A 24341-nucleotide genomic window follows, 5' to 3' on the forward strand; every position below is an offset into this window, starting at 1 on the left:
ACAGGCCAACCCGACTACCGACTACGATTGCCATTCTCAATGGACCAATCACAGTGAGGCGCCGAGTTAGCGCCTCACTGTGATTGGTCCATTGAGAGTCGACAGTGTAGTCGGCAGTCGGGTTGGCCTGTGCAGTTGGTAGTTTGATACGGGCTTAAAAGAGGCTTAGGAACCACCTGATTGGCTGAGAGCTATATTCAAGGCACTTTTATCGATAAAAGAGGGTTCAAGGGGTTGATTGTGTGTGATTGTGAAATGGAGTGAAAATTACAAAAGTGAGCAAATTCACTAGGCACTAACCAATGAAGTTACAAATATTCTAGTAAATTTGATCACTTTTGTCAATGGCCGCGTTCAGTAGAACAAGTGATCAGTAAGCGCTCAGTGAGCTCTTGCATCTGATTGGAATATAGTTGAAGATCTAAAAGAATATGCCAAATCATATACAAAAGCTCCCTGAGCGCTTACTGATCACTTGTTCTACTGAACGCGGCCATTTTCACTTCGTTTTGAGATACACAATCAACCCCCAGAAAATGGGCCAAAATAATCGATCCTCGAAGGAGGAATCGAACATCGATTCATCGATCGTAGGTTGCCATCCATTAGACGCTACAAATGCTTGGAAGCGTTCAAGGAAAAGCCTTGATTGGTCCATATGATGTTTCAAAGAATTGAATCATTTAATGGATCATATTCCTAACACCGCCTGCTCTATCAACAGCAGCGCAGCCATATTGATTTTTTGCTTTGATTACGGGAGGTGGTGTGGCCGTGGTTACGTGAGAAAATGCTAATCTCCTGGCGCGGCCGTGCGCACGCTGCTGTCGACGTTGTGTGACGCTGAGTGCGTGGCGAGATGTCGACGCCCCGACTCCGGGGCCGCGACATTTCCATGGAAACGTAGACGCGGTATACGCGGGAGCACTTGCCGCGCCCGGCGTTGCTACGCGATGTTGCTCCGCACTGGTCCGTGCGGTTAGGTTATTCACGGATCGCATTCCGCCGTAGCGATCGCGTCCACGGGATCCGACCGTCATCGTCCTTACCAACCCGGTGAGACTTCCCCACGATTTTTTTTACCTTTGTGATTCGTTGACTTGAGAGTCGATCTTCGCGACAGCGTCGACCAGAGATCAATGGTCGATTCGTTTATTGTGAATAAATGTGGAGGTGGGTGCAAAGTTACCGCGGAGGGATTTGCCCCGTTGACGGGTACACTGAAATAAAATCTTGAGCTGCTGCACAGCGCTTTTGCACGACGCGAGAACAATACTGAAAACTTTGCTTCTGGACAAATTGAGAAAAAATACTGATGCAAAATGTGTGTTCTGCTTTCAGCCCAATTAGTAAGCACAGAAATCCCAGAGTTTAAAGAGCACATGTGACGTCCACTCGAGGATAACGATAGAGTGAAAGCTGAAGTGTTAGTGTTCGCATGACGTTGCCATCCTTATATTTCGTACAATGAGCAGCTGGACCGAGAGAATGCATCGACGCGCTGCTACTTTAGGAAATGTTGTAACCAGCTGTGGACATCCCTCCTCGGTGCCACCATACCCAAGACGCCTTGAAAAGTCAGTATATTGCTTGAGAATGATGCACTCATTCTCTCTATTCTGTGCTTTAATTAATTTGATTCGTGAGAATATGTTTCATTTAATGACATTATCAGAAACATTGCATGGTTATATGGTTTTCTTGGACATGTATAAAATATACTGGCATGTTCTGTTGCTGGAGACAGTAATAACACATAAATAATTCCAAGAAAAAACGGCTGATGGCAATTCTCATGTTTGTACACCTGTCATGTACATATATAAATCTACATGTGCATGCAGTGCAAACTGAAATATATATACAGATCTTTGGAAATTTGTAATTTGAAATATAATGACAACATGCATTTTCAACTAATAATAAAGGAAACAAATCATCAATTTTATATCTAATAAGTGTTACTCAATGTATTAGATATAAACATATCTAAGTGTATCTCGAATGGTTTTCACACAAATTAGAAAAGCAATTCCTAACAGCGGTGATTTGTCATAATTAACAGATTATATTACGTGGAAAAAAAACTGCAAATATGTATTGCTGTCTAAAAGTAAACTAAGATAATAAAGAACTTGAATTTTTTCACAGATATGATAATTGATATTTAACGATATGTCGAACAGATATTCGACATTCTGCATTTATGTTTGATGCTCTGAGGAGGAGCGTGTAGAATTGTAAGTAATGGCAGCTTGAGAAGAATTACATGTCTCGTGTTACTAATATGTGTTGATATCTCAGAATTGCATTAATTGCCGATCGCGCAACCGTATCCAAGTAGCGACCTCAGAGTAGAGACGCTGTAGCGCAAGTTTTGTATAACAAGCAGAAAAAACGCACTGTCAGCTTCACCATGAAGTCTTTAATTCAACACACCGAGACTGTCCCGCATTTTAGACAAAGTCAACCTTGGTCCAAATTGTGTCCGAAAGTTCACGCATTTTCTCACTGTCGTCTTTGGAGTCGCAATACAAACGCAAACATCGTGTTAGTCGTACGAGTAACGTATGTGAATCTGCTTTTCTTTTCATAGAGTCAAATTTGGGGTACCCCTCGACGAAGTATGCAAGAACGATATTCCCGGGCCTTTATTGGTAAGTAGATTGAACGCTTTTCCCCATCGGCAAAAGCGTTTAAAACACACGAGACGATCACAGTCATTCCTTTTCGTTTTAGGTCCTTATATTAAAATTAAACAAGGAAGCTCCACTCAGGAAAGATGTTTTCCGAGCGCCTGGTCACCAGGGTAACATGAAGAAACTCATTCACTTTCTGCAAACCGGACACTTGGTCAATATGGACAATTTTAGCGTTTACACGATAGCTAGTGTTCTGAAGAAATTTCTACGCAAAATACCGGGTGGTGTATTCGGGAGGGAAGGGGAGCAACAATTGTTCACCGTAATTCAACTGGATAGCATAGAACAACAACGGGACCAGATACACAAGTAATTCTCGCAGCAATGTTCCCGTTATTATTCGCGCACAAAAGCCGGTCCGTCGTAACTCTATCAGGAAATTCGTTTCGCAGATTAATTACCTCCTTGCCGATATACACGCAACGACTGCTGGTGCTGCTGTTCGGGACATTCAGGGTAGTAGCGGTAAATAGCGAACGAGCGCACACGGGGATGTCCAGCGAAGCCCTGGGGGTATCCGTGGCACCGTCGTTTTTTCAGAGCTGCGTGAGCGACGGCAAAACCGCCAAGATGGAAGATGTCCTCAGATTTAAGGTGAACAGCGATATCTCTACTTTGTACAGATTGTGTTGTCGTTAAACAATTGTGTCCTTTCGTTTAGTTAGTTGAAGCTCGTCAATAACACTCGCATTTTATTCTCAGGTTGCCACGCGCGTCACCAAGTTCATGATAGACAATTTCGGCGTATCGAATCTTTTCGGCAGAGACAACTACGAATTTTACGCGCGCATCACCGGTAGAATATTGAAAGTGGAGGAGGACTGGATCTTCAGTTTTCGATATCCACCAGATACTCTCGTGTCGAGTAAGTATCGATATATATATCCTGTATTGTCGCACGATATTGTTACGGTAAAATCACAAGTATACCGTAATTCTTGCGAACTTTTAGGACAGCTGTCGTTGGAAGCCGAGAAAACGTGGTTGCAATACGAGTGCGAGAGATGGGGACTGAAATTTAATTTAGAATGTAAGTGGGTAATTTAAAGTAATTTAGAATGTATCTGGTAACCAAATGCTCTATTTGACAATCACTTTGTGGAATTATCGTAACGGTTGTTAATGTATGCGAAGGTATGTCGCATCAGGAGGAATCGCAGTCAACCCCGGCGCTAATTCACATGCCAGAATCCTTGGATCTCACTTCGTCGTTAGGCATGATTCCCGAGAACACCTTGCTCGAGAGTTACACGCGTCTTTCGGTTAGTTTAGAGGAGAACGGCCTGTTCCAGGTAACTGTTTACGAAAGTCAAATGAAACTGCGATTGCGGTACATCGTGTACGTTAATACGAAGACCATTGAAGCAACCGCGGACCCGCTTCTTACAGGCATCCAGTCGGTCGTCCAGCAACGGCAGCCATCATTCTAGACACGCGGGAATGACGTTAGATGAGCTTCGCGCGGTGAATCGCTACGCTGAGAGCACCAAGAGTCTCAGCTATCTGCCGCAGGTAAGGTTGCTTCTCTTTTCCTCACCCCACGGTTAAGTGTGACCAGTCGGATGACGTTGACTCATAAACATCGCCGCGATGATTGCGTATGATGACTAGGGATTTCAATTAACACATTTATAACTTCATCTCGTGTAAAACATTCGTGCAAATGATGGAAAAAATGCTATCATTTTGATAGCTATCATTATCTCAATTTCTCGTTAAGGAAAGTGGCGGCTCGTACCAGAGACTTTAGAACTAATTTAAAGAAATAACAGATCCAAAGATAAATAAACAGCATCAACAGTATTGAACAATACTTACAGAAATGTATGGTCTTCCGGATATCTTGCTGTAGAATTTTAGAAATTGTTATACAAAACTTGCGCTACAGCGTCTTTACTTTGTAAAGACTTGCGCTATAGTGTCTTTACTTTGAGGTCGCTAAGTGGATACGCGATCGGCTATTAATCCTCGGCGATAATCTGAAATTCTTTTCAAATTCAAATCTTTGATTATTTAATTGGAATTAATTCTTAGATTGTTAGCTTCTTGTTTTCTTCCTGTCATGAAGCTGTAACACGTTCAATGGTCAAAGGAACGCAATTTCGAGACACTTAATAAGTGATTCATTCACTCATTCATCCATTTATTCATTCAATCTGCAGGTTCACGAGAGGCAAGCCGCGCGAATGCGCACTCGATCCGAGTGGTTTCTCACGCCGGTCGGAGAAAGACTGACGGCAACGGACAGCGACCCCACGGCGATACACGTTCTGCGTGGTTCCAACCGCTCCTCCTCCGGCAACATCGGTAAGCGCGAAAACGACGGAATAAATAAATAAATAAAAAATACGCGTGCCGTCCTAGTCTGACTCTTCGAGCCGCGGTCACAATGGTCTCGTTTTTTAGCCACGGGTCTAAGCGCCAGCGCGGAGTCCGTGAAGCGGCCGAGTCTACGGAGAACGTCCTCCAGGGAGAAGCAACGTCTGCACCGCAGTTCGTCTCGTCGCAACAAGGAGAACGGCGCGAAGACGCGCGTAGCGGAGGCGACGTGCAAGTCGCGCTCCTTGGAGACGATGAAGACGAAGATCGTGCGAGTAGTAACGGTAGAGCAGCCGGTCGAGAAGAAGATCCTGGACAGCAGCCGCGATATCATCGAGGAGCGGCCCGTCAGAGAACACGCGTGCACCACCGCTAGCAGCCAAGGCGGCGACGGCACCATCGGTCCGCAGGATTGCACCGAGATGGACGTGCAGACGTTTCACGTCACTCTCACGTACAAGCCGCGAATATAAGCGACCTTTAGTTTAATCTTCACGTAAGGGAGTGTCATCAATCTCAACGAGCCGCCAGGCAATCGGCAGCTAATCTTCTTCGCGTGAAATCGCCTACGTCGATAATGTTAATTAATATATACATATTCGGAAATCTATTTATTTTTGTGCCGTATTATCGTAAACTCCAAGTATTCGCCGCTCGCCGTCTTAATGCGTACAGTAGAAGAATTTTCATACGTCTCGGCGCTGCCTGCGATTATTGTCGGCAATACCGGCGTTTAATTTCGTCGTATACACGACAAGGACAGTCGATTACGTTGCGCGACGGCGAGAACGCGGATTTGTTATCTCCTCTTTTTTAAACATTAATTCCGCGAACACGTGCTTTTGGTTACTCGGGTAACAGACAATATATATCGTGGCATTCCAAATGCATTTACTGGCCCCTCCGATGTTATTTTAATTCGTCTTTCTCGCGCGCGCTCAGACGATTCGGTTTTATTTCCACAGGCATCGCGTTTTCTTTTCGCTCACGTTTATCGCCGATCACGTCGCACTGTTGTGTATTTACTCCACGCTAGAGATATGGTGGATATGCATTGTCCCGAAAAATCGAAAGCTCAAAGTTCGGATATTGAAGCCATCTTCTGAGAGAAGTCATAATCATAATAATACCGAAATCCGAATACCGGGGCAATCTTCAGAAAAACAATTTTCCCAAAAAATACAGCTTTTTCGAAACATTCGTTGATATGATTTTCGGAAAAAATTATATTATTATTATTAAATAAAATTATATATTCTTTCAATATTTCGATAAAATTGTATATGTTGGAAAAATTGAGACTTTTCGGGAAATTGTTACGTATTTTAAATTTCAGTATATTTTTTTTCGGGCCGATATATGTCGACCAAAGATACGACTCGTAGACGTCTTCTCGGCAAAACTTTTCACTGTCGCGTACGGACGACGCACGTCCCACCAAGAAATACAGAATTCGATAGATTTTTGTAAATATCACGTATTTCGCAGGGGAGCTCTTTGAATCGCGGCGCGCTTACGATACAAACACGAACACATCGTTACGAGGTTGTTACATGCCAAATTAGTGATAATTCTAAGCCATCATCGATTAGATATATTACGATCGTCGTTACTGTCGTGCACTAACCGAATCGTTCACGTAAGACTCCGTTGCAGTAGCGGCTAATGAGACCGTAAGACATTACTCAATATTATCCTCGTCCGCGAGAACGAACGCTCACGGCCGAGACGTTTACTCCGTAAGTTATGTTTCCTTGTAAATAACGGCGTACGTATATAATATGCTACAACGAAAGTGTTCCATAAGTAAGAAGAAGTATGATAATCGAACGGAGAAATCGCGCACGCGCGACGATCCCCAGCTTCCAACGGTATTCTGTGCCACGTTAACGATAGATTATAACGTTATCTTGTTGAAAGAAGAAAAACATCGCGTGTAATAATCTCAATGGTTGCCCGTTGATGGGATTTCGTAGCTTGAATAAATAGCACGTTTACGAAATCACATCAACTCGCTGCTTGATTATCGTAAGTGATACTTTCCGTTGATCCAAGATAAACATCGTTAACGGAGTTAACCAGAATACTCGTTGCGGGTTGTGTTATCGATTAATCTGATAATTGTGACTAATCCTGAGGGGATTAGATGATCAGACGGAGTTCGTGTAGAAACGTCGGAGAAACGTCGCTAGAGCAGGCGCCCGCAACAAAAGGAAGAAAAAAAAAAGAGAGAGAGAGAAGAGACACTGTCTGTTCAAGTTTCTTGCAATCTCTGTTCTCTATGAAAACCACTGTCGAAAAATTACGTAAATGATTATATTTATGACTACACATACAGCGTGTAAATATTTAATATACCAAAAATGTAAAGTTATAATTATTATTGGACGCGTATATATATATATAATATATATCAATACATACATGTAAACGCGAGAAAGTATGTGCGAACGTAATTGATATCGTCGTAATCGAATAATCGGTATTATCGGTATTAAGTCCTCGATGTCGTTGTACTCGTCGTGACGCTTCAAGTGTCGAGCAGAGGAAAGAAGACGCAGGCCCAAATGATAAGGCACGCAATCAGGAAGAGCATCAGTCTCGAGCGAAAGCCGTCCCAGCCGATCACAATCACCCGCGACGTCGCACCTCCGTCGCTCGCCACCGCGGTGAACTGAAATACGAAACGCGTGGTCGATGTACAACGCCGATGCGATGGCCCGATAAAATAGCACACGAGGAATAGACGATCACGTCGTCGTCATCGTCGTCGTCGTCGTCATCGTCCGGCTCCTCGTCGTCTCGCGCTGATCTCGACACGCTCTGAAGTTGCTGTCGCATCTGCGTTTCTCGATCCCGCGTGCCAGTCGGCTGGTCGTCGGTCATTCCGACCTGCTGCTCGTCTTCGACAACGACGTCGCTTCCGACCGCGCCAACCGCCGCGGACCGCGACACGCCAAAGTAATCATCGTCATCATCGTCGTCATTATTATTATCGCCATTGTCATCGTGTTGTTGTTTCGCAAGATACATGTCCGATCGTGCGCAGTCAGATATATTTTTTACCGACGACAATTTCACACTGCGGCTTCCCGGGGGAGAAGAGAGCGTGTTTGACACATTAACGCTCTCTAAAGTATATGTGATTGTAAATAATTTGAACGTGTCGCAGCAAAGGGAGAAGGTCTTTAGCGGCCCTCACGGTCTCTTTATGGTTACCAAAATTACCGATAAAATCGAAGGACACGTTGCACAGCTTTTTATTGCGGTACACGATCGATTAAAAAGTCACTCAAATCCATTCTCTTCTCTCTCCCCGTCGCAGTCGTTCTAACTCTCGCCTGTTACAATCTTTGCCAAAAAAAACCATGGAGCACCATTGATCTGTATTGATCAAAAAGTTCGTTTCTGTTCTTTTCCTCTTTGTTGGATTAGCGTAAGCGTCGTGCTGGAGGAAGACGAACGAATTTTTTGATTGAACTGACGTTTTATAGAATTAATAAAGAACACACATACACACACACACACACACACATATATACACACATACACAGCGCAATTTCTAAATATTAAGAATCTTCAGTATTATTCGTAACTCGGTGTAAAAAATTTGCAGCATTTTTTAATTTTTTAACAGCGACTACAAACTTCGTTTGGAACCTGTATAGGCAGTAAAGGGTTAATCTACATGTATTACGTATAACAACCGTATTTTACTCGAATATTTACAGACGCCGCAAATCTTTAAAACAATATGAAATATACAATATTACAATCCAATTTACAGAGGCGTTTCCGGCCGATGGAAAGTGTCCCTCCGAGTCTCCCTCCGATTATATTCTTCCTGAACTTCGGACTTGTTGCTTCTTGCCGATAAGAAAAAAAAACATTGCGAGCCGGATGTAATACACCGCCATGTTGGATTTGCACGATTTAACAGTGACAATCCTCGGCGCGGGGACTTCTCGGAAGCACTGGACGCGAAATCACCAAAAGATTCTTCATCGTGTGTCGTCATTTCTTCCTCGCGCGAGGAAAAAATTATTCCTGCGCGCGAGTGAGACAAGAATTCGTGCCAGAGATGATCGTCAGTCGTTGTCACGGGAAACACGCAACCACGTTCGTCGCGGGATTCTTATAGCGACGGTCGCGATGACGGAGAGCACGAAGGATCCAGGATTACAGAACCGCAGGACCTGCGCGGCGACCGTCACACGCTGATGAAGCGTGTCGCGCGAAGCCACGTCGACTGGAGGTCACAGGATCTGATACTGGTCCAGCAAGGTGTACACTATGACCCAAAGCAGGAACGCCACGATCACGGACACCAGGAAGACGGTCTTGAGTCTGTGCCAAGGACTTTCGAGTCGCGGCTCGACGCGGCTCCTCTGAGCCTTGCAGCTGCCGTTTCTGCAGGAGAGCTCGCCGGTGTACGGCGACGTCGTCGCCGACGGCGACGTGGACATAGTGACGTTATTTGTGGGCAACGTCGCGATCACTTGCACCTCGCTCAGCTCGGTCTCGCCGACGTGGTGGCGCATCTCCGTCGTCTTACTCGGCTCGAACCTCGACGGCGGATCCACCTGTAAGAGATTGCCGATCGTTACACTGCCTTTAAGTCTGTATTAATAGTCATTACTTGAATGACTCTTAATCTACTAATTACTCTTAATCTAAATCCGGATCTGGTTATCTCACGTGGGAGATTTAGATTTTAATTTTCTACTTCGAATCATCTGATATATGCGACGTTATGGTCGAGTTTTTTAATTTATCGATGGATCCATCGATGAATTAAAAAACTCGCCTATGTTTGTAACGGAGATTCAGCTGAAGGATTCACATCTAACTCTATATTCAAATCCGAATATCTCACCTGAGACAAGTTTTAAATAACAAATATTTATATGAACCTTATAATTCTCCTAGTAAATACTCGATGTGCTCGTCGCAGTAACGAATTCTCACTCGGATTATTTCAGAGAATACGATGCGGGAAAAAGCGAGATCCTATGTGCTCGCGTCATCGGTCCTCGATTGAAAGAGATTCCTAAGCCTCGTTGAGTATGCATGAGGAATATTATCGTATAATATCGTTGCGCACGAGGAAAGAAAGATCTGGCACAACTGAAAGTTGACAAACAGACACGACGTCTGTTGTAAGTCTGCGAGTGTGTTGTGATCTGCCAGATAACATTTATCATCTGTCTGCGGTTTCCGGATTCAGCCGCGGATCTGTCATCGAATGCTACCTTGTTGTTATGTTGGCTACCTGCTTTTCCTATGAAAACGGGGCGGATTTTCCGCGCGAGAGAGGAGTCTAACGGGAATTTTGAAACGGAACGCTCGATAAACGCTCGAGCGAACGAGAATCGGAAGGTGAAAGGAAGATGTGGCCGCGTTATTACGCGTACTTGAGGAATCCGGCTTCTCGAGGGGAAGGGACTCCGCTGCGGCTCCGCGACGATGCCGCACACCGTATTCACGATCGGTGGCACGTAGGTGTAATCCCATATGGACCCGGGCGTCGGCACCATCGTCATCTATTACGATCGATAACGCGCATTAGTAACTCACAGTGCACATAATGAAGAAGCTGGATGCGATTAACAACGTAATCCGACCGAACGCTGTCGTTTCGTTCAGCTTCACTCCTGTGATCATTGGATCGTCAATCTCTATTCTCTATATTCTATCTGTGTAAGATAAAAGTATCAGTGCTTGGACACTGATAACATTGGTACCTAACTTTGAATATTCTTATTGTTTTGGTTCTTAAATACGAATATTTAAAACAGGGTTGCTACAGACCTGAAAAACAAAGAAAACCGAGAAAAGTCATGGAATTTAAATTTGCCATGGAAAACCGGAATTTGTCAGGGAAAAATATAAAATAAGCTGGAATTTTGGCTTTTCCTGATAATTCCTTAAAACTAAAGTAACCTTCCCTGAGTTATAAGAAAAGAATACATAATCTCTAAACATTTACTAAATTTAGAGTCACTGGAGATTTTATTAATATGTCAAGTTGTTTATATTTTTATATTTTTCATTATATGTTTATATTTTTTTTTTATTTTAACATTTTATAGTTTATAGGCATAGTATAGAAGTTTAAATGTTATTTAAAAATAAATAAGATTTTCTTAATTATATAATATTGAATATATATACATCTATGCTAGTCTATGCATCATAATGTGTGTTAACAAAATAATTAAAATTTATATTTTACTCACAAGGAACATTCGCGAAGTGTGTCTCCGATTTCGATGAAACTTGGCATATTTATAGAATGGCCAAAAATAAGGGACCCATATTTTTTTATCGGCAATATCTCAGATTTAAGGTGTGAAATTATTCCTCAAAGTTTTACGCCCTTTTTGCTATCTTTGTAACTATTGGAGCTAGAAAAAAACTTTTTAGATAAAAGTTATACGGTTTTTTATAAAAAATAAAATAGGCTAAAAAGTTTTTTTCTATCTCCAATAGTTACAAAGATAGCAAAAAAGGCGTAAAACTTTGAGGGGTAATTTCACACCTTAAATCTGAGATATTGCCGATAAAAAAAATATGAGTCTCTTATTTTTGACCATTCTATAAATATGCCAAGTTTCATCGAAATCGGAGACAGACACTTCGCGAATGTTCCTTGTCAGCGTTTTTTCATTCAATCATTCTTTTCCATCACATAACTACATTCTTTTCTCTAATACTGATATAATTTTTGTTAGCCTAAATGTACATTTTCAAGAATATATGTTGGGAATATTATGTTACTAAACTAAATTTGTCTTATTTTTAATAATATAAGCTACTTTTTCTGTAGTCCCTGTTCCTAAACGTTAAAATTGAAAATTATATATTGGTAATAGAAAATTCTTCACTGTCGTCTAAAAAACATGAAAAAATCAGGGAATCTCAAAATTAATTTTCTGTAGCAACCCTGTAAATTTTCAACATAAAATGCATGTATATTTTATATTGGAAGTTTAAAAATTTAATGAGTATATATAAAAACATTATGAATGTCCAGAGTTAGGTATCAATGTTATTAGTGTCCAGATATTAGTACTTTTACTTTATGGAAGTTTTAGAATCTGTGAATATCTCAGAATAGGACTGAAGACGAGTTACTGATATTTGCATATCAATTGGTCGATATTTCAACATGTAAAAAGTGGAGTTTTACGATCGAGCTCGGAGAATTTTTTCATTTTAAATTTGATCTTGAGGAATGCTTACGAATTCGAGGACCCAGATAGCACAGAAAATTCAAAATGAATTCAGTCGTATGTCATCAATTTTGAGTTTAGATGCAAAAAGAATTCTTTTCACTGAACTGAACTCTGAAGAATTCTTTTTGCATCTGAAAATCAACTCAGAATTGGTAACATACGACTGAATTCTTCTCGAATTCTTTTTGAATTCTCTGCGTTATCTGGGTATTCTGTAACTACAAATCGAAGAAATAGACAATTTTTTTCTTTTCCAAGATATAGATATTGCATTGTGGATTTCTACGTTTAGAATCGCTGTTATTGCATCCAACTCCTCAATTAGTTTCAGGGATCTCGCATCCGTCGCAGAATTTGTGTACAGCCGTATATATCAATTTAAAGGGTGCTTTAAATTATATATAACTTGAAATTATATTCTGTTGAGGCGATTCGCGCGCACGTGTAAGCCGATATTTCCCGATCAACTTGCGCTTTTTTTAGTTGGACTCGTTAGGTTACGCGCTAACGCGACTTTCACTACGTTGGTCGCGTCGTTCAAGGATCGCGACAACAGTCAACGACCTGATTAGAGAGGCGGTCGACCGAAGTCGTTTTTAACAAATCTCTGACAGAATTTCGTCGCTTTCACTGATAGCGGTCCCCGCATCTCATAGCAATTATTATGAAATAAAACAGAAAGAAACGGCGGCGAGTAAATAATAGACGCGCATTCGAGTCGGACAGCATAATGTCGAAAACTCGTTTGAGAGAATTTTAACGTTTACACGGCCTCATAAAAAGCGGCCCCGACTTGTTTCAAGATATCTCGTTAAAGGAAAACGGTGTCGGACAAACAACTGGAACGGAAAGAAGTGCGGGCTTTTCACGGAGAGAAGTAAACACTTTCGATAACGTATTTAATTTTGCGCTAATGAAAACAGAAATTGCTCTGTTAACGCACCGTGAAGTACCAGACGCGCCGTGTTTGAGAGTTCAGTACACAATAAAATGATTGATTATCAACGTAACAATCTAAAGTGTACATTTCTGCGTACATTGCTTCACTTCAGTGTTTACTTTGCGCGTTTACTTTACTGCGATATGTCGTGTATCTCGTCCAACATATAAAACCGTAGTGCAAGTTGCACAGCCTCGATTGGGAGAGGAGCGCGTGTCCTTCTTACCCGCTGGTGTGCAAATCATTTTTAATTACTCTGTAATTTTTTTCCAGGAATACACTGACGATTCAGTGAACACGTTGCCGCCGTTGGGAGACAAATTGGAACGACACGTCCCAGAGATACACTGAGAAAACAAATTTTTGATACTTGTACTTATCCAGGTAGCACACACACATTTTAAAAATGTTTTATAAACGTTAGAACCAAACCTTTTATAACTATTTCCAAAACGTTTCATAACGTTTCCGAAACGTTCATGAGTAAAAATGTCCACTCAAAAAACGTTAGGTAAAACGTTATTTTTGCGAAAAAAATCGTTGAAAAAACGTTTTATAAACGATTCATAAATAAGATTTCAGAGAAGTTCTTGTTAAGACGTTTCTTATTGGTGCTTTACGGTTCTGAAACTATAGATACTTTTAAGAAACGTTTCTGATACATGTATGTGCTACCTGGGTATAATTATATAGAGAAATAATTACTTTCTCTCTCTCTCTATAAGTCATAGCCAAGAAAACCGTCCGTTTATTAAATTCTACTATAAAGTTTTAGTCATAATAATCTTAAAAAAATCTTAAATCTTAAAAATCTTATATGCATGTTATTACTGACATTTTCGTGTCAAAACAACCAAATGATGTAGTTGGGGCCAAAAAGGAGCTATAATTTCAGTTAGATCAACCATTTTTTTCTCGGAATACAGTTGCGTCCGTCATAAGCGAGTGTGACGAAAAGACAGACCGCGGAAAATCATAGAGACATTGGCTGCGTTCAGCAGAGAAAGCTGCTTTGCAACTGTGTAAAATTCGTGAAACTGATTCGTACATGCTCTTGGATTTAACCAAAATTAAAAGCATACTCCAATCAGATTCACGAATTTTACAACAGTTGCAAAGCAGTTTTCTCTCCTGAACGCAACCATTCGCTATGGGATGACAGAAGGGGCACGCTTGCACACTGTTAAATATTGGAGGGTCAAATTTAAACCAATTTCTTGAGTTAAACAATATTTAGTTATTTTTAACTATCATCCTATTATAGAAATATCATATTAAGAATCATTGATAATTACTTATTATCCAGTATTTTTAATACTGAAAATAAGTAATTATCAATGATTTATGATATTTCTATAAGGGACGTGTGTCAAAATTTACTATTTTAACACAAAACATGAGTTTAAAAAAACAACCACATCTAATCAACTTATTTAAAACAATATTAAGTCATTTTTTACTAAAACAAAGATTACATTAACGTGCACATAATAAAAAATAAACTAAATTTTAATCAAATTTAATACATTTCTTAAGTTAAATTATTTAACTCCATTACATTAGTTAAATATTAGTTAACAACATATTTAGTAGGAGCAGTGGCGACTTATAGGAATGGTTAAAAATAACTCAAATCGAGTATAATTTGACACTACGGATTTAACAGTGTAGGGGTTTATTAAGTCATTTTTTTACTAAAACAAAGGTTACATTAACGTGCACATAATAAAAAATAAACTAAATTTTAGTCAAATTTAATACATTTCCTAAGTTAAATTATTTAACTCCATTACATTAGTTAAATTAACGACATATTTAGTAGGAGCAGTGGCAACTTATAGGAATGGTTAAAAATAACTCAAATCGAGTATAATTTGACACTACGGATTTAACAGTGCAGGGGTTTATTAAGTCATTTTTTTACTAAAACAAAGGTTACATTAACGTGCACATAATAAAAAATAAACTAAATTTTAGTCAAATTTAATACATTTCCTAAGTTAAATTATTTAACTCCATTACATTAGTTAAATTAACGACATATTTAGTAGGAGCAGTGGCAACTTATAGGAATGGTTAAAAATAACTCAAATCGAGTATAATTTGACACTACGGATTTAACAGTGCAGGGGTTTATTAAGTCATTTTTTTACTAAAACAAAGGTTACATTAACGTGCACATAATAAAAAATAAACTAAATTTTAGTCAAATTTAATACATTTCCTAAGTTAAATTATTTAACTCCATTACATTAGTTAAATTAACGACATATTTAGTAGGAGCAGTGGCAACTTATAGGAATGGTTAAAAATAACTCAAATCGAGTATAATTTGACACTACGGATTTAACAGTGCAGTCAGCGCATATTGCGAGCCGTACAACCGTTTATCTCCCGCGGTTTCACCGTCGAAATTGAAGCAGCCACCGGGTACATCGCGTAGCGTTGCGAGCGCACTTTCTAATAGAGACACGAAGATGTGCGTTTCCGAAAGCACTTCTCTGACTCTTACTCCGACGAAGAGGCCCGCGGCAGAGCGCGACGACGCGCTACGTTCAAGTCCGCTGCGTGATCGCGCGAGGACGAGGAGCAGGAGGAAGCTGGGGAAGCACTCACATTGTCGAGCGCGAATCTATACTTCTTAGCGCGGTGCTCGTCCGTGCTCATACTTGACGTTTCATCGCGTCACCTCAGATTCCAGCTGTCACACCTGTCACGAGGGGGGCCGATTCCCTCTGCCTCTCCTCAGACGGTCGAGCGCGCAAACTGCCCACGTCACTTTTGGAGAACGTGTCGATGACGACGACTACCGTCGTCGGCCGCTCGCCGTGGCTCGCTCGCGCGATTCGCTGTAGGAACTGGCCAGTTAACTGCCCGGCGCAAGTTATTATCAGCGCTTATCAACCGCGACCCCTGATCGGCCGGTTAATGGACGCTTCTCCTACTTCTCTTTCTCCTCCTTCTACTACGAAGGGCTATCGGATTACGATCACATTACGATCACATCGGTTTCGCGCACCGCGACGGAACTACGCGGTGAAACACAAAAACATGTTTTTATACCCGCGTTATATGCAAACTACACGGCGGATACGTCACGAAAACGTGCGCACAATGAAATAGAACGAACAGTCGCAAGCACAAGTGTCTCTTCGTCGAGGACGCGGCGCACGCTTCCGCGTAATTACGACGTAATAGTAAAAATCGCTACCTTGCGTAACTTCTGCCAGACAGTCTCTTTCAGGCTACTTCGCGCGACGTAAGGACCCACGAGAGAAGCGCGCTCGAGTGCGCTTTGTCGTTAACGCGATGAGGCCCCGCGCCACCGCGAGGGTCATCGCGATCCGCGACGGAAAGGTCCTTCGCGAGCAGCTCGACCGCTCAGAAATCGCGCTCACGATCGTTGTTGTCCAGTCGACGAAACTTTGACGAATATCCGTCGACTCGGCGTGATAACACGCGTATTGAAGTTGCATCGTTAACAGAAAACAAAGAAAGGAATAATAATGTCTACAGTGGCCTTGGTCGCGTGCAGGCTGATGTGATAATGGTACACGTTACATAATACCGACGAAATTCATGAGTCATTTGTGCATAACGCTCGGTTGAAGTGGTGTTGTTTCTTTTTTTTCCGCTTACTAATACATTTATTCATGAAGGTCGCTTTTATCCGGTTGCGAGATTTCCACGGTCAAATAAAATGCTCGAATCGCGACGCACACGGGTGTCGTCGATTCCATCTCTCTGGAGGAAGAGAGGAAAGCATGCTGTGACCACACTCCTGTGGTCGAGGCACACTTATACATTTTGACAGTTTGACGTTTCGTATTAGGTGTACAACTTTGCTTCCGCCGTTTTTTTCCGAAATTCGAGGCTTTATTGTAAAAAATTGGTTATACATTTATGATTCAAAGTATTGTCCATCGCTGGCCACTACTTTCTCCCATCTTTCGGGCAGCGTACGAATCCCGCGTCGAAAAAACTGGTCATCTTTTGAGGCGATCCACGAATCAATCCAATTTTTTACTTCTTCATAAGACCGGAAGTGCTGGTCAGCCAGGCCGTGTGCCATTGATCGAAACAAGTGATAGTCAGAGGGAGCAACGTCTGGAGAATACGGCGGGTAGGATAGGACTTCCCATTTCAACGTTTCCAAGTATGTCTTGATCACTTTCATAGGGTCGAGCATTGTCATGCTGCAAAATCACTTTATCGTGTCTCTCGTTGTATTGCGGCCGTTTGTTTTTCAATGCTCGGCTCAAACGCAAATTGCGTTCGATACCGATCGCCTGTGATTGTTCAGTCGGTTTTAACAGCTCATAATACACTACCAAGCCGAGCTGGTCCCACCAAATACAGAGCATGACCTTGGAGCCGTGAATATTCGGTTTGGCCGTCGACGTAAAAGCATGGCCGGGAATTCCCCATGATTTTCTGCGCTTGGGGTTATCGTAATGAACCCATTTTTCGTCCCCATTCACAATGCGATGCAAAAATCCCTTCCGTCTTTGCCTTTCAAGCAGCTGTTCACAAGCAAACAAACGCCGTTCAACATCTCTCGGCTTCAATTCGTACGGCACCCAATTTCCTTGCTTCTGAATTATTCCCATGGTTTTGAGGCGTTTTGAAATGGCTTGTTGAGTCACTCCCAATGATCGTGCCAATTCTTCTTGATTTTGACACGAGTCTTGATCAAGTAATGCCTTCAATTCTGCATCTTCGAAAACCTTCTCTCTTCCACCGCTATGCCGGTCTTCGACTTCAAAATCACCGTTCTTGAAGCGTTGAAACCACTCACGACATGTTCTTTCACTAATTGCGGCCTCACTATAAGTATTTGAGAGCATTCGATGAGCCTTAGCCGCAGATTTCTTCATATTGAAGCAGAAAATTAAAACCTCCCGCAAATGACGAAAATTTGGCTCGTAAACTGACATTTTCAATCGAGAATAACTTTATGATGCAGACACAAATCGACTAATGTTTCTATGGGGTTATGTTGACAGATGCCCAAGTTTATTGTATGACGTCTATGATCTATTTATTTCGACCACCACTTACCGCTAAAGCCATCTATAGGAAAACGGCGGAAGCAAAGTTGTACACCTAATACATACGTGTTAATAATAATTTAATAATTATAATTTTATATATTAATTTCTTATCTTTTTTTAACATTCTTACTCTTCTTCTACTGATTGTGCATTACACGTGAGCGGATAAACTTTTGATAAAAACACGTATGTATGGGTCGTCCAGCTGTCAAAATGTCACTTTTGTTTTGATACATTCCCGCTTACCGGATGAATCAACATTTAACCCTGCTTAAAATGTTGGATAAAAAATGATAAAAAATTCGTATATCATATTTTATGGTGATTTTGATTCACATATTTCACAACTTATTTACGAAATTTCGTAAGTGAATTCATATACCATGTATTGCCTATAATTGATAAATATAAACTGATTATAGCAACTTTCATATTCAACATGATGGAAAAGAATGGTATCATAAGATATGATTAAACTATATAGATATTCTTTTCATTTTTATCTGATCATTTTGTAACCATCATTATGAATAGAATTATTATGAAAGAATATTATAAGTAGTTTATTATAAAATAATAATAAATACATAATGCGATATTTACTATGATTCAGAAATATCAATATATTATACAAACATCAATATTCAAGATGACTGAAAAGAATAATATTATAAAATATGATTAAAATATATAGAAAGTCTATATTGTACGGCTTCGGTGCATAATAAGTCGTATAAATCAATATAGAAATTCTATCCATTTCAATCTTATCCAATCATTTTCTATCAAATATTTTAAGCAGGACATGAAAAACGATCAGCTACAAACGGACACGACTGGTCGAAATTTTCTAGTGATTATTAATCTGGTGAATGGCATAGCATCAATGCAACTATATATACATTGGAATGCAAAACAGTTTAGACACTCTAAAGTTGAAAACTCACCGAATTGTCAAAATTAAGAATCCGTTACCGACGGACTTATGCTACAATAATACAATTAGCAATGTTAAATAATAATACTAATAATACTGATAACAACTGGTAATAATAATACTGATAACAACTGGTAACAATAATAATCAATAACATAGTTATCGGGCAAGTCTGTTGGTAATGATTCTCAATTTTGGCAGTTTGCTGAGCTTCCAGCTGCTTTGCGTCTAAGCAGTTTTACAACCAACCGTATACTCGCGTACGACGGCCTTTCAGACGCTTACAATTTACTTTTTGTACGTCCGACGGAATTCGCTATTACATTCCGGTTCTCAGCGGCGAAGAAGGACACGAATCGGGACTGTGCGTCGAAAAGTTGAGGAACGCGAAAACTCTGACGAGTTATCACGGTTTCGCGGGGCCAAATTCCTTTCTTGTGTGATAAGAATAATGCGATGGTTGCTGTATTTTAATTTCGTTAGTTCTCGTGTACTATTAAGATATAAACTACGAATTAAAATGTACCTTCTTATCTGATAGCGCATATCGCATACAATGTCGGCTATCAACGAGATAATCATAAATAGAACGTGAAGAAATTCGACGATCGATCTATTTTGATAAGGTCCCAACATAACACAAAAGTCAATATTATCATACTTAAAATGTTGCTACAATATCTCAATAAATTACATTCATTCTTTTCCATGAATATACAATATAATTTCTTCTATCGGAGAGCAACACGTTAATACTGCTAAAACGTCAATTTAAGACGACAAGATAGTCATATTTTAATAGCTATCGAAATGATATTAACTTAAGCACAAGACAACTTCGAGTTAACTAGGAAAACCTTGTATTAATGTTTGGCTTCAAGGTTCATCAAAAGTCTCGTAAAAAAATATTTCATAAGAAAAGGCCGTGATAATATCGCTACTATCTTTAGCAACGTAATTAAAAGTTTCCTAAGTTTAATGTAAAATAATGTGAGATTTTTGTGCCATGTGGCTCGTTATCGCCGTCGTCAGCGAGTGTTTGCGCGACGACCACAAGCGGAAAAGGAAATCATCGCCGTGTCTATTGTATCTCCTCACCTGATGCACCTGCTGCGGTCGCCAGGTGTGCTTGAAAAAGCTCTGGAAACACCTCATGCTGGCTCTCCCACCACTTTCTGGCCGATCATCGCATCGTCGTGCGCCACGGACGTGCGAATCTGTTCTCCTCTCAGGGCGATCTGTGTGCCGCTCGAGCGTGCAGCGATCCTGCTGTGTGCATCGATCGCGAGATTCGTTCAGCAGGATCAGCCTGCACCAACGGGAACGACGGGCCGACGCTTGGTTGCGACGCGAATGCTGGATTCCAAGCGAGTCGAGGCCAGGCACATCATCGTCGGCGACGTGGATCGAGCACCGCGTTCGCCGCCGCGCGTTCGCCGACTAATGAAGAGAGAACTCGCGGGAGAGATGCTGCCAGCGAGAACGCGCCAGCCACTGCTCCGTGCATCTACATGGTGTTGCGCGAGTGCCGTCGAAAGCGACTATCGCAGCCTCGAGACGCGTGGCAGCGTGTAACAGATACATGCACGAGAAATAAGACGATTGTCAGTACGGCGAGGACATTTGTCAAATGTGTAACAAATTAGCGAGTCAATATTGTACAAATTAATGAGTCTCATCCAAGTATACAAACATTTGTGACTCCGTATACAGTAGACATGCGGACGATATGGTGGAGTTAAACTGGATGTCCTTGCGAAAGCTACCGCTACGACGATGCATTCCTCTCCTCGAGGAAAATATCAAAAGGAGTCATGATTAACGTTCGCTTCAAGAGTCAACGTTAGATAATTGTCTCCTGTCTCCTCTTCACACGTCATCCATCTTTTTAAAGATACGTATAATGGATAGAAATTGTTTCTAACGTAAGTTTTGTACCTTGAAGAGAAACATGCAATTTTTTCCGTTCTTGATTATTAAGGGATTATAAAAGTGTTTCGAGTGCCGATACCTGAAGAATAGGATAATTGGGACAATCCAATAAATATTAAGTAACATAACATAACATCGATGTCGTAATATCGTATACATGTTGTAACACACGGTATTATAGTTACATTGTTACGTTTTTATTACATCAATGTTATGTTACTGATATTTGGCGCGGATTTTACTGCGGATTTTAGGCATAAATTATTGTTATGTTGATTTAAATGACGACTTAACGCGAAACTTTTGATTGATGACGTCAAAAGCGAGAAAATGAACAAAGTCTTCCTTTTCAACTCACATTCCTCGTTATTTCGTTATGTTAATTTTATGGTTATTTATTGAGTGTTAGAACAAAAGGAAAATGTCCGGATTCTATTCTGGAAGTGTATTTAGTCGATTATAAGTATCATTTTTGGATGTACATATTTTTTTATTTCGACATATCTTGTAGAAATTTTGGGCAAGCATTTCCTCGCTCCTCTGACATTATAAATCAAACCTAGTACTTGGAAGGAAAACAAATCTTTTCAATTTTCAGTTATGGAAGCACATATAAGAGAGATAATATTTTGGTTGTCGGTACCTGAAAAACAAGAATCAGTAAGGAGCATTTTGGTACAATTTTAGATATAAATTATTATTGTATTTATTTAAATAACGATCTTGTACGTATCACATGAGCGACGACTTAATTCGGTTCTACTAGATCGTCGGCGGATTGTTCTTAGTCGTCGGATCTATCGCTCCTACTTCCGTATTTCGAATTTCGAGAGCGACAGCTCCGAGATCTCCTTCTCGTTACGGAACTCCGCTTTGTCGATTCGCGACTGAGGACTGCCGGTATGACGAAGCCAATGCTTCCTGAAACGACGACACACAGAAACGATCTGTGAAGCTCCTCTGAATTCACGTTAATCAATTATTCACGGTTCTTACATCTCCTCCACTTGTCTCTTCTCTCCCTGCAGGTGGCCGGCGACGGTACCGTCCGGGGTGTTCCTGCACCATCCTGTCAAGCCCAATTCCTGACCACGTTTTTGGGTATACTGTATTCGCAAACAAACGGTCAGTAGAATATCTTTGCTGTATGACACTTTTCTATTTTCCAAACGTGTTTACTCGCCGCGAAACTTTTAATTGATGACGTCAGAAGCGAAAATGAACAAACCCAGATAGCGCAGAGAATTCAAAAAGAATTCAGTCGTACGTCACCAATTTTGAGTTCATTTTTAGGTGCAAAAAGAATTCTTTTCACTGAACTCTGGAGAATTTTTTTTGTTTCTGAAAATAAACTCAGAATTGGTGACATACGACTAAATTCTTTTCGAATTCTTTTTAAATTCTCTGCTCCAAAAGAACGCCGATGCGTGTATAACGCGCTTTTAATGCGTATTCAACTGCATTGGCTTTGAAACTGGATTAATTTTATGTTTAAAATGCACTCAAATTAATGTTATTACGCATTTCGTAATAACAAGTTTTATAAAATGAATGAATAATTTTTTACGTCATACAAATCAAAATTCAATCAAAAGTCATCAAACTACAAATTATTGTTTGCTTACAAAAGATCTGTTCTTTTTCGTAAAACTTCTTAAACTGATGTATACTGGTACAAAAGTTAAAGTTCTTTTTCTTTTTAGTAAAGTGGCTATACTAGTTTAAGAAATTTATGCATACTGAAACATAAGAATGGGCGCTTTTTATTGAAAAATTCTAATTGAAAACCCATTTAGGATTTCTACTGGGTATTTCGCCTAGGTTTCCTAGATAGGTTTCTTAAGTGGGATTCCAGATAAGTTTTTCAGATGAGATTCTTCACGTCAATAAAATGTTGATGTCACAAAATATCTGTAGTTGATTCAACTACAGATCTGTCATTGATTTAATAAAAAATAATGTTGAAAGAACAACCCATACAGCACAGACGCTTGCAGCAATATTACTGTTTCAATATTGTATATTGCAATGCAATGTTGCAGAAACATTATAGAGACACAAATTCGCAAGATACCAGCAAAGGAACGCGAAAAATATTTTTTTTAATGCGTTGCCATAATGTGCATTAAATTCGAATTTAATGCGGGACAAATATGCGCTTTTAATGTTAATTAAAATGCACATTTAAAGCGCATTGTACGCGTATTAGCGCTCCTTGGGATGTTATCTAGGAAGTCTTCCTTTTCAATCTACATTTCCTTATTTCGTTAATTTTATGATTATTTAGAACAAAAGGAAAATCTGAAGTATTCTAGAAATGTATTTAATCGATTGTAAGTATCATTTTTGAACATATATATCTTTTTATTTCGACGTATCTTGCAGAAATTTTGGGCAAGCATTTCCTCGCTCTTCTGACATTATAAATCAAAACCTCGTCACTACGTGATAAGTAGCGAAAGGCTTTTAACTCCCTTTTCCTTTCCTATCTTCAATTAACTATTCTCTATTCTATTACAAATCTCTTTCCCGATTTCACACTCAACAAAACATGTACAGATTAAAATTCAACCGCATTCGTCGTTTCCAACTCTAACGGCATGATAAAAAAGGTTATAAAGTATCACACGTCGATCGCAAAGGGAATGTCGGTAAAAGGGGAAGTCATGAGTGTCCACGGTCGGTAAAGCAAACTGGCGGTGACTCAACTATCCGGCAGATGTCGCGAGGCGACAAGTTTCAAGGTCCCGCAGTGTGACATTTGCGAGCGCGCAGTGTCGATCCCGTTTCCGGTGATTAATCGCCGAAACCTTCGCTGGACTCGCGCCGGGCTCTACTCACCTTCCTGAAGAATACACCTGTAAAGCACCGGCAAAGTGATAAACGACAGCGGAGAGTAACCAAGGTAAACGACTTTGAGCGGAGGTTAATTACCTTGCACGATGCCGAACACTTCGAAATCCAGCGCGACCAACTTCGACATCCCCGTCCCTCCTGCTGTCGTTAGCGGCAGCCCGGTGAACAACAACGAGAACGACAAACACGCGAGATACGCGAATCTAATCATTCGACGTGGGGAGCTCGATCGAGACGTCCCACAAGCGGCGACTGTTTGGTTAGATGTCGCTAGTTTGTTGGGTCGCGCGCTGTATGTTCCGGAAATAATTGGCAGGGTAACTTGGCGACGTTCGCACTTGCGGGGAAACGCGCATTTTTCCC

General features: G+C 40.6%; 4 protein-coding genes across 9 annotated transcripts in view; 2 read left to right on the top strand and 2 right to left on the bottom strand.

Annotated features, from left to right (window-relative positions):
- The first annotated feature begins 745 nt into the window (after positions 1 to 745).
- Positions 746 to 8542, top strand: LOC116852163. Of its 3 annotated transcripts, none has more exons than XM_032832233.1 (11): positions 746 to 1056; positions 1342 to 1577; positions 2597 to 2657; positions 2740 to 3011; positions 3095 to 3296; positions 3405 to 3567; positions 3655 to 3732; positions 3837 to 3994; positions 4092 to 4214; positions 4865 to 5009; positions 5109 to 8542. In XM_032832233.1, the coding sequence occupies exons 2-11, from the start codon at positions 1468 to 1470 to the stop codon at positions 5492 to 5494; spliced, it is 1698 nt and encodes a 565-aa protein (XP_032688124.1). In that variant the 5' UTR covers positions 746 to 1056; positions 1342 to 1467; the 3' UTR covers positions 5495 to 8542. The 3 variants fall into 3 exon arrangements, with proteins under 3 accessions (XP_032688124.1, XP_032688123.1, XP_032688125.1); XM_032832234.1 differs by lacking the exon at positions 746 to 1056 and adding an exon at positions 2152 to 2240 and having other exon boundaries at positions 1430 to 1577; XM_032832232.1 differs by having other exon boundaries at positions 3405 to 3732.
- LOC116852165 lies at positions 8266 to 20727 on the bottom strand. 4 transcript variants are annotated; one of them, XR_004379708.1, is made up of 3 exons: positions 16411 to 17103; positions 9935 to 10564; positions 9453 to 9604 (listed from the first exon to the last, which is right to left on the bottom strand). XR_004379708.1 is itself a non-coding variant. In XM_032832241.1 (2 exons), the coding sequence occupies exons 1-2, from the start codon at positions 20343 to 20345 to the stop codon at positions 9278 to 9280; spliced, it is 384 nt and encodes a 127-aa protein (XP_032688132.1). In that variant the 5' UTR covers positions 20346 to 20727; the 3' UTR covers positions 8266 to 9277. The 4 variants fall into 4 exon arrangements, 2 of the variants coding, with proteins under 2 accessions (XP_032688132.1, XP_032688133.1); XR_004379709.1 differs by lacking the exon at positions 16411 to 17103 and adding an exon at positions 15816 to 16349 and having other exon boundaries at positions 9935 to 10148; XM_032832241.1 differs by lacking the exons at positions 9935 to 10564; positions 16411 to 17103 and adding an exon at positions 20289 to 20727 and having other exon boundaries at positions 8266 to 9604.
- A 1083-nt stretch (positions 20728 to 21810) lies between these two features.
- On the bottom strand, positions 21811 to 24253 carry LOC116852167 (acylphosphatase-1-like). Its single transcript, XM_032832244.1, has 4 exons — positions 24057 to 24253; positions 23964 to 23980; positions 22119 to 22228; positions 21811 to 22043 (listed from the first exon to the last, which is right to left on the bottom strand). The coding sequence occupies exons 1-4, from the start codon at positions 24187 to 24189 to the stop codon at positions 21929 to 21931; spliced, it is 375 nt and encodes a 124-aa protein (XP_032688135.1). The 5' UTR covers positions 24190 to 24253; the 3' UTR covers positions 21811 to 21928.
- Positions 23375 to 24341, top strand: part of LOC116852164 (cell growth regulator with RING finger domain protein 1-like) — a 37285-nt gene continuing 36318 nt past the window's right edge. The window contains exon 1 of the mRNA XM_032832236.1: positions 23375 to 24027. The gene's annotated coding sequence lies outside the window, so the exon portion shown is untranslated. The remainder of the gene's footprint in view (positions 24028 to 24341) is intronic.

The sequence above is a fragment of the Odontomachus brunneus genome, unplaced genomic scaffold, assembly GCF_010583005.1.
Source record: "Odontomachus brunneus isolate Ranch 3 - 2012 unplaced genomic scaffold, Obru_v1 Obru_scaffold_203, whole genome shotgun sequence".
Classification (NCBI taxonomy): Eukaryota; Metazoa; Arthropoda; class Insecta; order Hymenoptera; family Formicidae; genus Odontomachus; species Odontomachus brunneus.

Coding starts and splice junctions, on each gene's coding strand:
- LOC116852167 (XM_032832244.1), bottom strand. CDS start 24,189: ATGATTAGATTCGCGTATCTCGCGTGTTTGTCGTTCTCGTTGTTGTTC. Junction 22,044..22,118: donor AAGAGACAAGTGGAGGAGAT/GTAAGAACCGTG, acceptor TCGTCGTTTCAG/GAAGCATTGGCTTCGTCATA.
- LOC116852163 (XM_032832232.1), top strand. CDS start 1,468: ATGAGCAGCTGGACCGAGAGAATGCATCGACGCGCTGCTACTTTAGGA. Junction 4,215..4,864: donor GTCTCAGCTATCTGCCGCAG/GTAAGGTTGCTT, acceptor TTCAATCTGCAG/GTTCACGAGAGGCAAGCCGC. Junction 5,010..5,108: donor CTCCTCCTCCGGCAACATCG/GTAAGCGCGAAA, acceptor CTCGTTTTTTAG/CCACGGGTCTAAGCGCCAGC.
- LOC116852165 (XM_032832241.1), bottom strand. CDS start 20,345: ATGAGGTGTTTCCAGAGCTTTTTCAAGCACACCTGGCGACCGCAGCAG. Junction 9,605..20,288: donor GACCGCAGCAGGTGCATCAG/GTGAGGAGATAC, acceptor AATCTCTTACAG/GTGGATCCGCCGTCGAGGTT.